The 13,528-nt window shown below is 38.4% G+C and overlaps 1 protein-coding gene across 1 annotated transcript in view; it reads right to left on the bottom strand.

Annotated features, from left to right (window-relative positions):
- The window catches only part of itga5 (integrin, alpha 5 (fibronectin receptor, alpha polypeptide)), an 89,730-nt gene that overhangs the window by 57,338 nt on the left and 18,864 nt on the right, over positions 1-13,528 (bottom strand). Inside the window, exon 2 of the mRNA XM_020929643.2 lies at positions 5,443-5,573. Within this exon, the coding sequence (XP_020785302.2) occupies positions 5,443-5,573 (131 nt within the window). The remainder of the gene's footprint in view (positions 1-5,442; positions 5,574-13,528) is intronic.

Below are 13,528 nucleotides of genomic sequence, written 5' to 3'. Positions count from 1 at the left end.
CTCCGGGGAAAATAGCGTTGGTGGGAAGCTGTTAATGTCCATAGAGCAGCGGGGGTCTCCTTCTGCTAATAGTGCGGTCAGAGCTGAGTGTTACTGCAGAGGAAGACAAATGGACCCCTGACCAATACACTTTAACTACTGCAATTTTGTTTTTATTAATGATGTACTGATAGTGCTGGATACTTTTTCAGTAGTTTTTGTATTGTTATCTAAAATAACATAAGAATACCCTTATTTTTCACTGCCTATAATTTTCTATAGTGTAGTAGTAGTAGTAGTAGTAGTAGTAGTAGTAGTAGTAGTAGAAGTAGTAGTAGCAGCAGTAGCAGTAGTAGTACTAGTAATAATAGCAGTAGTAGTAAGCAGTGGTAGTAGTAAGTCGTAAGTAAGGTAGCAGTAACAGTAATAGTAGTAGCAGTAGTAGGAGTAGCAGTAATAGCAGTAGCAGTCGTAGTAGTAGTAACAGTAAGTTGTAAGTTATAAGTAATAGAAGCAGTAGAACATTGCAGTAGTAGTAGTCGTAAGTTGTAAGTTGAAAGTATTACTAAGTAGTGGTAGTAGTAAGTCGTAAGTTGCAAGTAAATAGTAGGTAGTAGTTGTAACAGTAGTAATAGTAGTAATTCCTAAGTCATAAGGCGTAAGTAGCAGTAGTAGTAAGTAGCGGTAGTAGTAGCAGTACAGTAGTAAGTAAATAGTAATGTCAAGTAGTAATGGATGTGGTAGAACAGTAGTAGTAGTAGTAGTAGTAGTAGTAGTAGTAGTAGTAGTAGTAGTAGTAGTAGTAGTAGTAGTAGTAGTAGTAGTAGTAGTAGTAGTAGTAGTAGTAGTAGTTGTTTTTTGTTTTGTTCTGTTTTTTGGAGGTACCTAGCCTTATACATTGTCCTATATATACATCCATTTTAGACTTTGCAGCTGAAGAGGTTACTTAAAACCGTTGAATGGCGTTGGTAGGAAGCTGTTAGCGAGCAGAGCCCATACATATAGTGGGAGTCTCCTTGTACTAATAGTGAGGTCAGGGCTCCATGTCACCGGGCAGAGGAAGACAAATGGCTGAATTCACTCATCACTGTGAGCCCATCCTGAGGGACAGCAGAGGGACTGGACGCAGCTCTGGTTACACTCCCTCTTCCTCTGCTCCTGTCGGCCTTTTACAGACCCCCCACAGAACAAATGTGTCCCTCCCACCACTCCTTCACAGACTCCTCTTATCTGCTGGGAAGAGGAAGTAGCAAGGAGGTAGCCAACTTAGATCCACTTTGAACAAATTGCTGAATTAGCAAATTAAGCAGATTCAGGGTCAGCTAAAAGATCAGAGATTTAAGAGCGCTGACGCAATAGAGGTCACAAAAAGAAACACTTAACCCAAGATAAAACGTTAAATCTTGGACAGCAACTCCCTGTGGTATTGACAATTTAGTATGGGTACATTAGTCTCTTCTGATTTAGTTATAAAGCCCAAAAGTAAGAGCTAGGAAAACTTTAAAAATTACTTAAATGGTGGCAATGAAAAACAATATCAGCGCAGATGTTGAAAATTTGATGGATTTGATATAAATGCCAAGAAAACAGTTCAACAGTTACCCCATTTGCTCAATAAATTGGAGTAATCAGTTTATTGGCCAGCGTTGCCCCAAAATGTTCCCTAATGTTAAAACTCTATTACTATATATTACAAACTGTTATATTATTATTACTATTATTATATTATACAATATTACTATACTGTTGGTTTTAGATCATGTTACATCCCAAATATCCACTGTATTTACTATTATTAAAAATACTATAGCGATCTTCTTATAAAGAACAATGCCAGAAGTCTGTGTCCATATGGGTCCTGAAAACTCCAGCATAAACAGTCAGACATCACTCTCTTTGGAAAGCCCAACACTTGCGAATGATAAATCACCTTAAAGCTGTGTTTTCATTGAGAGTGTAACATCTTGAAGTTGCCAGTATCACCAGTGAATACATTTTATCGTCCTTTCAGTCCAACTTGGCAACGCAAACAGAGTCACAGCTACAGTGAATGAATCTCATCTGTAAATGTCATCTCTGTAGCAGCAGCTGTTTTGGCTGGGTCTCGCTGACATGCTGCTGTCCATGTATTAAATGTGTTCTCTCTACACTGTAAAATATAGAATAGAGGATTTTTTACTTTAATTTACATAGGTGGTGTTCACATCTTAATTACATGTCATAATTTATCACAGTAAACTTGCAATATAAATCTTATGTTTTAAAGTGCTTTCAACTGACAACAATCACGTCTTTGGGGTTGAATAACGGCAACATTTTCTGAAGCAAGCGTGAAAAAAATCATTTCACTTTTGTTTATTTATGCTGACAGAGAAGACTTTGAACTTTAAGCCCAGTAATTACAGACATATTAACCATAAATGAAGTAAAAACATCTGCAATCTGACCACAAATCCAACCACAAAATCCAGACATGTCTTCCAACTCAGTTTAAAATAATAACTTTAATGATTTCAAGTTATTTTAAAAGGCGCACTATGAAACTTTTCTGGTTGAGGGTCTCTAGCACCTTCTTGTTTTCAGAGATGCTTTGCCTGGGATGTTCAAACAAGTGTTGCATCCGGGCCAAATTACAGGTCAGATCTGTAGAGAGGCAGGTGGCAACCTAGCCCATGGAAATAACACATGTTTTTCAATGTATCTTTCAGCAATAAAACTAAATAAATGTATGCAAAAATACATAAATCTGATGCCATAATCTGGATTGCAAAATAACAGCATTGTCAGGTTTGCGGAGATGCAAGCCCAATTGGATACTATAAGTTTGGATAATATAAGTTTTTCAATGCGATAAACACAGCCAAATGGGAAGAAAAATCCAGGCTAAGTAAAATCTCCATGGAGACAAGGTAGAAAAGTTACACATTGTACCTAATCTTGATATTTTTTGCAGTGTATGAACCAGATGTCAACCAGGACTCCAGTTCTGGCTCTCCCATCAACTTCTCCATCAAAGGGACTTTCAAAATACTGTATGAAGGACGCTCATAGACAACCCAAGGGACCCAAGGCTACACAGAGAGGTCCATATGACATCACTGTGGACAGCAGCCAGCGTGGACAGAGGGGAGACACAAGAAAAACAGAGCTACAGAAAAGAGGGACACGACCCAGTGGAGTCCCGTAAAAGAATGTTGTAAAACGAGGCTTTGAAATTGTGGAACATTTCAGCTGTGCAGAGGTAAATGGAGCTGCAAATTGTCTGTCTGGATTTAAGATTTTTAAACAATTATAAGCATAATATCTTTGGGGTGATTTAAGAGTTGCAAAACAGTAGTATCGTAAATCAAATACTTTATAAGAAAATTTTACATTCAGAGTTGAAGATATTGTACAAAATCTATGGCTGCATGGAACTACATTCTCTTTTCTCCCAAATATCCTATCGTATACAGTACCATAACCTTTTAAGCCATTTTGGATACTGATGATTTTTTTAGTAAATAACTAATAGCTAATTTGGAAGGACACAAAATTTCACAATTACCCCCTGATGACAATGAACAGTGGAGGCTCGATTTTCTCAAGGGAGGTCTAAATATGCTGGAACATTCAAATATGCATGACTGAAAAAACACATTTCCTGGTATATTTCTGATGACAACATTACAACATTACAACACCGTAACAACTTCCAAAAAGTCAATCTGGCAGAGTTTAGGACCTATGAGAGCTCTAACCACTAGCTGAAACTGGACTCCTTCGCTTTGTCTGTTTTTCTTGTCATATAAACATGGAAAGCCTTTGTTTATTAGTTGCTTATCTGACTGGTTTCCGAAGCAACAAAGACGTGACCGGCAGGACAGGAAGAAGCACTGGACATAAACCTCGTGAACTGCCATTATCCTTTTCATCCAGTGACAAGGTGCAAACAGGAAAACTGATCATCTTGAGTTTAGGAACTGGCAACAAGAGCTCAGTGGAGTGGAACACTGACGCTTGATACACAACTACAACTGGAGGCTGGGACATGTGGACAATGTAGTTTTATGAATGGGAGACAGGTGTAAGGCACTGTTCCCAACTGTTTTTGTCTCAGTTCCCCTGAAACTTAATCTCACATTCAAGTATCGCCTAACTTGAGTAATAAGAAAATAAGTCTGTTTAAATGACTACAGTGGCACATGTCCAAAATCCTCCAAAACATTCTTAAAAGGTGCAATGTGCAACTTCACTGGTGGAGGGTTTTCTCCATGGAGATATTATGTTGCTATGTTATGTATTGCTTTGTCTGGGATGTTTCACAGTATGATATTAAACCCTTCTATCATCATGGAGACCAAACCAGACCAAGTTACCCCACTCACAGTCAGAATGCCTGTTTTTCTACATATTTTTTGAGCGACAAAACCACTTGTAATTGAGTAAATGTAAAGTAGAGCTCTTTAAAAGGAACAGTTCGGAATTTTGGACAAAGGGCCTCATTTCGTAGTGAGCCATAGTGTTGGAGACATGTGGAGACACTTTTTAAAATATTCCATCCAGTCCTTGTATTTGCAGAGGTCGCTGGTGCTAGGCTAGTGCATGGCAATGGCCATAGTTATCCTGCCCCTAAAAACTTCTTACCCACTCCACAAAGCACCCGAAGCAAATCTACTATAACACCAGACTGTCAAGGTAAATGTCTGTGTTGACAGAATAATTTAAGAAGTAAAACCACCTTGCATTTGAAGGATTTATGTCTGAGCAGCAGCATCAATTTGTACTTGCTAATAGAAAGCTTGGCAGCGGCGGACTGATATATGAGAAAATAGTCCCTCAATAGGCGACGATTCAGGCGATGCAAGGTTAGTTTTATTTCAAACATTATTCTGTTAAACAGACATTTACATCAACAGTCTGGAGTAATAATAGTTTTACTTCGGGTGTTTTGTGGAGTGGGTAAGGCTGTTTTTAGTGACAAGATAACTATGGCCATTGACATGCTTAGCCTCAGCGACCTCTGCAAATACAAGGACTGGATGGATTCTTTTTTTTTTCAAAGTGTCTCTACACATCTCCAACACAATGAGGCCCTACATCCAAAATTCCAAGCTGTTTCTTTAATGTCATACTGTGGAACATTCTAGACATAGCAATGACATATCTATAGAAAAAAGTCTGTGACGGACCCCCAACCACAAAAAAATGTGATTATACTATTATAGTGGTGTAGGGAGTATAGTTTTTACCAATCAACCAGATGTAGGGCAGTTCAAAACTCACCCAAGCAGACATTACCATTGTCTTTCTGCACATCTACACATCTTTATCGACATCACTATCTAAAGTCATAATATATGGGACTGATTGTGGTAGAGAGGAGGTGACTTTGTGGCTAGAACAGGCACAAAAAGTACCAAACAAAAAGTAAAAAAAAAAAAACCCTCCATCAAAATCATGAATTCTATGGCGTCATCTTACCTTCTTTATCAAACTCAATGGCGTAACAATCTGACCGGCCATTACTCCACGGGCAGTAAAAGACGGCTCCTCCCTCCGTAACGTTAACTTGCAACGTGCTTGCTTTGGGTGCTCCGACTACAACACTGGCACTGTATGGAAAAAAAGAAGAAAAAATGCATTAACGACTTATATGACATTCACTAGACCGCAAACTGCTGACAAACCCATAAAAACCAAGGCTAGCATTTTCTACGTTTTATCTGGCATCAATTAGGACTTCGAAGTTGCGTGCCAGACCTCCCATGTGATCGCTAATTGAAAATGCTGTACAGCCAACACGTTTTCGCATTTAGCAAACTGGAATTTTAACCAAGAAGCGAAACATTTTAACAGGTTGCAGGAGCAGTTTACATAATGCAATACAAGCACGGGAAACCACCACCAGTAAGACAAATGAGAACATGCCATGGTAATATACACTGGAACATATGGCCAGTGGTGGAACATAACAAAGTAAAATACACACGAAACACTTTTACTTTCAGTGCATTTTTAAAGCAAACAACATACTTTAATACTTTTAAGGGTTTGTCATATGATTTTCTCCATGAAGATGTTATTGCTTTGACTGGAATGTTTCCCACTATGCTATTAAACCTTTATTCATGGTTCATGGTTCATTCAAACCAAGTTACAGGTCAGATCTAGGAGAGGCGACCCCACTCATAGTCTGCCTGTTTTTCTAGCTATTTTTGAGCTATAAAACCACTTACAATTAAAAAAAAAAGTAAGGTAGAGCTGTTTAATGTCATACTGTAGAACATTTCAGGCAGAGCAATGACATATCCATAGAAACAAACAGGTGATAGACCCTCAACCAAAAAATTTCATAGTGCAGTATTAAGTACAATTATGCATGTGATACTTTTACCTTAACTTGAGTTTTTGTTTTTTTGTTTTTGCTCCAGTACCTGTACTTTTACCTAAGTAACAAAATGTAGTACTTCTTCCACCACTGCAAATGGGACTAGAGGGCTACAGTTAATCAGAAAAACAAGAAAGCAGACAGCTAAATAAGTGGTGGCACAGTCGCTGTTGTTTTCTCAGCTGGGAGCACAACTTCATGTCCTTGGAGCTACCTAAAGGCGAGAAGACCACTTAACCTGGACTATCATCGGCTGGGACATAGCATAAGGAATGAATTGCTGGGTTTCAAATAGCAAAACAACATTCTATAGGCCTGTAGTGTTAATGGAGGTAGGGGGTGAATTTTTGTGTTGAATCGCAGTTCAAGGGCCAATATTTCATGTTATAATGTATGTTATAACATTTCCAAAGCTCAGAATGCTCTGTTCCACCTTGTGATATCATATAGTTGTAGTTTAAGTTAAAAGCTACCTTTTACCTTTTGTTCAGTACAAATGGGCAATTCCATGGCTGAAATCATCCAAATGATTCTATTGTAGTGTAAAGACATTATAAACAGAGTACTTCCCGTACTACCACATGACATCACATGGTGGACAAGAGTGTTTCAGTTTGATACACAAACCCTACATATTTAGGCTGATTTCTTCTCTCAGACATGTGTGAATGAAACAAAACACAACTCAAGGTATATTTCTGATGAGGAAACAACATTGTAACACCAACCAGAAAATAGCGTAATACATGCCCTTTAATTAGGCTACAAATATGAAGCCCCTTCTTACTGACATGAACTATTACTAATGGTAGATGTAGTAGAAGTACCTATTAGTAATAACCACTAGTAGTAGCAGTCAGATAGTAGTAATAGTAGTACCAAGATAAGATAAAAAGTAATAATTGCAGAAATAACAGTAGCCTAATCTTCTACAGTATAGCCTATTAAAGTGTCTACTATAGTAAATGGACATGCATGATAACTAAACACTACAGCTCTAGTCACTCAGTATTTACTAGTTTATTTTATTTCACATTTACATTTTATTTCTCCTCTTTTAACTTAGCGAAGCACATGTCCTTCTCTTGATTACAGTAATGTTCAAGTAACAGTGCCAATATTGAGAACATCTTTCAGCACGAGAGTATAACATGGAAAATAGAGCGAGGATTCTGGCGTGGACTAGATAATTAATTCCCAAAGTGGACAATGTGTCTTGTATGAATCCGCCATTACCTCACCGGAGAAGAATACTTGACCCCAGACACAGTTCAGACAGACAGTGATGTAGGTATGAAGCGGGTGGGCCCCTGGGAATAGACATGTCTGAGAGGGGGGGGTCCAAAACAGGAAGTCCACTCCCTTTTCCTGCACCAGATATTCCAATAGAGCATGAAAGCTAACGGTTAAGCTGCAATTAGCATCCAGTAATTAACACTTAAATGGTAAAAGCATCCTAGCCACAACATAGCTATCAGATTTGCTATCAGTTTTGTGGTGATAAGAAGAGCTCTGGGCTGAAACAGAATAATGTAGGAAAGCTAATTTAACACCTTTTAAACTTGATTTTAATACTAAGGAATATGCTGGATACTGAGGGTGTAATGTTGCCAAGTTTTATGAAACAATATCATCACGGTATGAACCTCACAGTACGATATTTATTGCGGTATCATGGGAAAGCTCACGATGTGGGAAAGCTCATGATTAGGGATGTAACAATATCCAAATCTCTCAATACGAAGTTTTCACGATAAACATCTCACAGTAGATTTATTGTGATATTTTGTGGACAAAACTGTGAATATGCTACTTTTTCCTCTTAAAATGCCTTGACAAGACTTAATCCAAAGAACTAACACTTAAAAGTGCTTAGAACTGTTATTTCTTCATGTAATCTACACTGAAATAGAGCAAAGGATCATGGTCTATGTAGTTCCCTCTGTCTTTTTTTTTTTAGCTATTGCTGCACCATAACTTTTAATTTAAGCAAAGAGACTTGTAATTCAATATATTGTGATGGTCCATGATATTATTCTGAGAACTCTGACGATATCATGATATTTCGGTTATTGTTAAATTCCTACTGAATACTCAATTCCACTACCAAAAATATTCTTTATTTGTGTGATTTTCAAGCTTAAATTCAAGTATTTATTTTGTATTACCATGTGTTGTTACGTCTGTGTAATCCCTGATCATCCAATTAGTATCTACAGTGGTCCATGAGTATGTGGCGTTAAACTTGTTCTGATGCAGCTCAAGATCATTCTAAAGCTATTCAGGAATTATTGATACCTGCTCAAATGAATATCTAGTTTCGATACTAGTTTTAATATTTATTAGTATCTGATTTTCGATACATCTATTACAGTGAATAAAAACATCATTGCACTGCAGTTAAAATGTCATTAAAAAACATACACGTAAAATAGTGAGGTGAGTTTCCCAGCTTGGCCATGTCAATGTCAAACCAGGTTTATGCTGGAAGAAGAAATGGAAACAAAGCAGTCCGTCTTGGAGGGTGTTACACTGGTGAAAACAGGGCTGCCCTAGTAGGCTACAGTAGCTCCGAAATGTCAGGAATTCTGCCTGATTCCTCCAACAGCTGAGGATTTGGGCTACAGAGTAATCCAATACTAGGCCTAGTGTGACCAGATTTGTAAATCCAAAAACTGTTACTAATTTTTTCATAAATCATTGTTCTGTCTTGTTCTGTTTGTAGGTACATCAAGTTAATGGTATATGGAATTTAGCAGACATAGTATATTGCCTCCCAAGTGGGGCATTGTTGATGGAAACTGAAAAACTGGCAATTTGTTGTCGACATTGGACACACTGCCAAAAACTGGATCTGAACAATAGTACATTCAGCTGTCCCATTCATTTGTCAAGATTTGTTGTCACGGAGAATTATACACCAGATGCCCTTCCTGGCCTGCTAAAATCAACCATAAACAGTGACCGTGGCAGTCCTCAGGTTCCAAAACAAGGACTAAAGAGAGATTTTGTCAGAAAGTTCTGCTTTTAAAATAATCATTTACTAGGGCTTAGTGGTTTGGGTAAAATATCTGATTACATTTTATTCTGACAGGCTTAGCAATCGATTCATTTTGCCATTTAGGTTTTGATAATAGGAAAATAATAGGATTGTGTTCAAGTTAACATTTTAAATAGGTCCAGAAGAATTAGCAAAAGATAGAAATCTGAACACGAATCACATTTCAGAACATGTATGCACACTACAAGATTATCAGAATTATTGTGCAAACTAAGGCTATTGAAAAGGAAATTATGGCACAACAAAATTAGTTTGTGATTTAATTGCGGCCATTAAAATTTTACTTTAAACTCAAACATGATTAATCTCTCAGCGCTATCATTTACACTTACATATATGCGCTTTCTGTTGCATTTTTTGTATGAAAAGCGTAAAAATAAAGTTTGATTGATTCATTGATACATACTACATAGAGCAGAATTGAAATGAGGATGCACACACTACTAGTCAAAAGTTTGGACTCACCCTCTCATTCAATGTTTCATTTTTCTATATGTTTACTACTTTTTACATTTGATATACATATAGAACACATCAAATACATGAAGTAGGTAAGTACAAGTAAGTCTAGAATTATGTAACCATGAAAAAACATGAAATAACTCTACTAACATTGAATGAGAGCGTGAGTCCTAACTTTTGACTGGTAGCGTATGTTCCACATGTGCAGAGAATGTCATTAGTCCAAAATCCACCTGCACTAGCCTTTACCCCAGAACCATCAGATAGAACACCATTAATGATGTTACAGTGAAACCCCCGTAGCAGACCTAAAACACAAACACATGGAGGTAATACACAACACAAGTGGGAGGACTATGAGACAATCATAGTTGAACCTGGTCCAGCTGTAGTTGGAAGTGGCAGCTTTTCAAAGGAGAAAACTACAGGAAATAACAAAACAACCAGATCAGCTTTAATCAGGAGGTCTTGGCTCAGCCGTGCGCAGCGATGGTCGCAGATGTGGGAACACAGATGCCCTCCTGCTCACACAAACTGATAAGGCATCTCACAGGGCTGTAAATGAGCAGGAGTTAGAATTAATAGCTCTTTATCGGGGTAACATCAGGCTAGTTGTAACTGGCACTTTCCCCACCCACTGCTCTGTATCATTAGCATTCAATGAAGCTTTCAGTCAAGTCAACAGTACAGATCTGGAGTTATGTTAGGGGGGCTTCTAATGAATAAAAACTGAAGGAAGACATTATACAGATCTGCCAAGACACTGGTACCAACTTAGGCTACGTTTATATGATGCTGGTCTGAACAGAAGTTGCAAAAGTGGCATCGTGCCTTCACTTTTTAATTCCGCATTTAGATGAAGATTTTTGGGAGGAAATCTGTGTACATACGGTGTGGAATTCGATTGGGTATGCATACCAGGCGGCTAGGTGGTGACACTAGGTGGTGATGTATGTGAAGAAGATTTTAAAGCTTTTTTGATATGGTTTGCGAATGTGTGCATTGTGTCTATATTGTAACTACTGAATATTCTGCCAACAGGGATGCATGTAGAACACTCCCAGCTTGAAGTCACTGATAAATATAAATAGAATGGCAAACAATTCATTAAAACCTACTAATAAAATCCAAAAAGCATTCATGGTCCTGTTTAGGTGTTTGATTTTCAACAAAAAGGTGAGAGTGACTAACTGAAAAACTTCTCATCAGACTGCATGAAAATAAAGCTCACATTAAATCTAACTTGAGTAAGACAGGCTCAGACAGAGTAATGCTTTCAGTTTGCATCACAGTCCTGTAAAGCATCAACTGTTTAATGTTGCAATGGCTTGGGGAATTTGGTAAAATGCAGAGGGCAGATTTTTATAACAACAATAAAGCATATCGTAACTCTACCGGAAAGAGGCCCCGGGGAAGACCCAGGACACGCTGGAGGGACTGTGTTTCTCAGCCTGGGAATGCCTTGGGATCCCACTGGAGGAGCTGGAGGACGTGTCTGGGGTGAAAGAAGTCTGAGTTCCTGCTTAGACTGCTGCCCCCGCAACCCGGCCCCGGATAAGCAGAAGAAAATGGATGGATGAATGGAAAATCCAAAAAGAGCTGTTAGTGATTCCTCTATTAACCATCAGACAAAGTGACGTCTCTCTCAAAAGTCATAATGCTTGCTTTATTAGTTTATTGTTGTTTTTTTATTATTGTATCTGAAGGGAAATGTTGTTTCTGCATTTGAGTCATCTTTGAATACCACTGAGGCACCATATCGGGAGCAGTGAGCTAGGCTGGATCAGGACTACATTAACTGTCCTCCTTCTGTAATACTCACTTAGGCAACTGCTGTTTTGAAACTGAAATACACAATTAAACCGAACAGAAACTGAATCGTGTTTTAAAGTGATTCATGTGGAACAGATCCCCACGTCTAAAACAACCACAGCCTCTGCCACACTTCAAGTCCAACCACCTCCAACCAGACTCATGCATTAATTAAACTACTGTAAATGACTCTGGGTTGAAAGTGTGGAATGTGCAACCAACAACGCAAATGCAAAAATGGTGATGGTTAGCGGGTCAAAACACAACCAGCTGCGAAACGTCTCACCACATCATCAGAATGAGACCACTATTTTATGTAGTGCTAAGACCCAAAGCTGAAGAACTTGCTGATTTGACACACAAAGCTATGGCTAATATTGTTTATGGTGAGGTTAGAGAGGAGGTCATTTGTGGGCAAATTCCTATGTTATGCCCCTCCCCCCACGGAGCCCCAAACACATTTTTCGCCCCATTCCTGATTTAATTGTCTTCCATCCAGCTGCAAGGCAAAGCTGATGTCACTTAAAGTCCATTATGAGTGTTTTCTGCTGAGGGCGAAGGAGGAAAATGGCAAACAGATTTGTGAAATATGCCAAGGCCGAGCGCTGTCACCATCCCAGCTCATAAACACAAGCGAGCCCGCAGAGAGAGCAGACGCCTGGGGAGAAGAGCACGAGAGGTCCCAGCTACATCCAAGGGAGAAAAGTGGTTTGAATATGTTAACTGTCAATGTAATAACAAGAACTAAACTGGAGCTAAACCAGGACTAAATGAGGGCTACATTAGGACTAAGCTCGGATCAAATCAGGTCTAAACTTAGGACTTAATTATGGGAGAATCCAAAATAAGACCAAAAAAAAACCTGGGACTAAACCAGAAGTAAACCAAAGCTGGGACAAAAACTGGGTCAGAACCAAGTCTAAACTAGGGCCACATTAGGACCAAACCTGGACCAAATCAGGACCAAAAGAAGGACTAAACCAGAACTTAATCTAAACCAAATCTGGACAAAAACTAGGACTTAATAAAAGGCATAATCAGCAACAAACCAACTAAACAGTGGGACTAAACCACAATTAAACTGGAACTAAATCATGACTAAACCAAAACTAAATCAGGACTAGAACTAGGACCACATTAGGACAAAACCAGGGTTATACCATGACTAAACTAGGTCCAAAGTTAAACCTAATCTTGTCATAACAAGTCTCAGCCCACACAAAACCAGAGCCAGGACTGCATTAGGACTAAACCAGGACTAAAACTAGGACCACACATTGAAACTAAACCTGAACCAAACCAGGATTAAACCAGGACTAAACTGGGTCCAAAACAAGACCATATCTCATCATAACAAGTAAAAACCCACACAAAACCAGAACCTGATGAAATAGATGTAAAATAGGACAATACCTGGACTAAGGTCTAAAAATGCAAGACTAAACCAGGTGTAATCTAAGTTTAGGATTAAACCAGGTCCAAAAAGGTAAAAATGGGGGATAAACTTGGACTAAACCAGGGCTACCAGGATTATTTATGGTTCAAACAATGAAAAAAAAAAAGTTGCAATATTAAAACACCAGATCTACAACAGGTCTAAGCAATACTAAGTATAAAAGGTATAAATTAGACTTAAACCTCAAATAAACTTGGACTAAACCAGGACTAAACTAGGATGATACCAGGTTCAAACAATGAAATTTATAGAAATATTCAATAAACTAGGCTTAAACTAAGACTAAACAATGTCTCAACCCAGACCAAAATTAGCATTAAAAAAACTGTCCGGGCCTATCTGGGGACCTCAGCCACACCTCTCCAGAGCGCGTACAGTGACCCAAATA

The sequence above is a fragment of the Boleophthalmus pectinirostris genome, unplaced genomic scaffold (assembly GCF_026225935.1).
Source record: "Boleophthalmus pectinirostris isolate CB_2022bp ecotype Guang Dong unplaced genomic scaffold, ASM2622593v1 HiC_scaffold_8, whole genome shotgun sequence".
NCBI lineage: Eukaryota > Metazoa > Chordata > Actinopteri > Gobiiformes > Gobiidae > Boleophthalmus > Boleophthalmus pectinirostris.
This window is presented reverse-complemented; position numbering and strand designations above follow the sequence as displayed.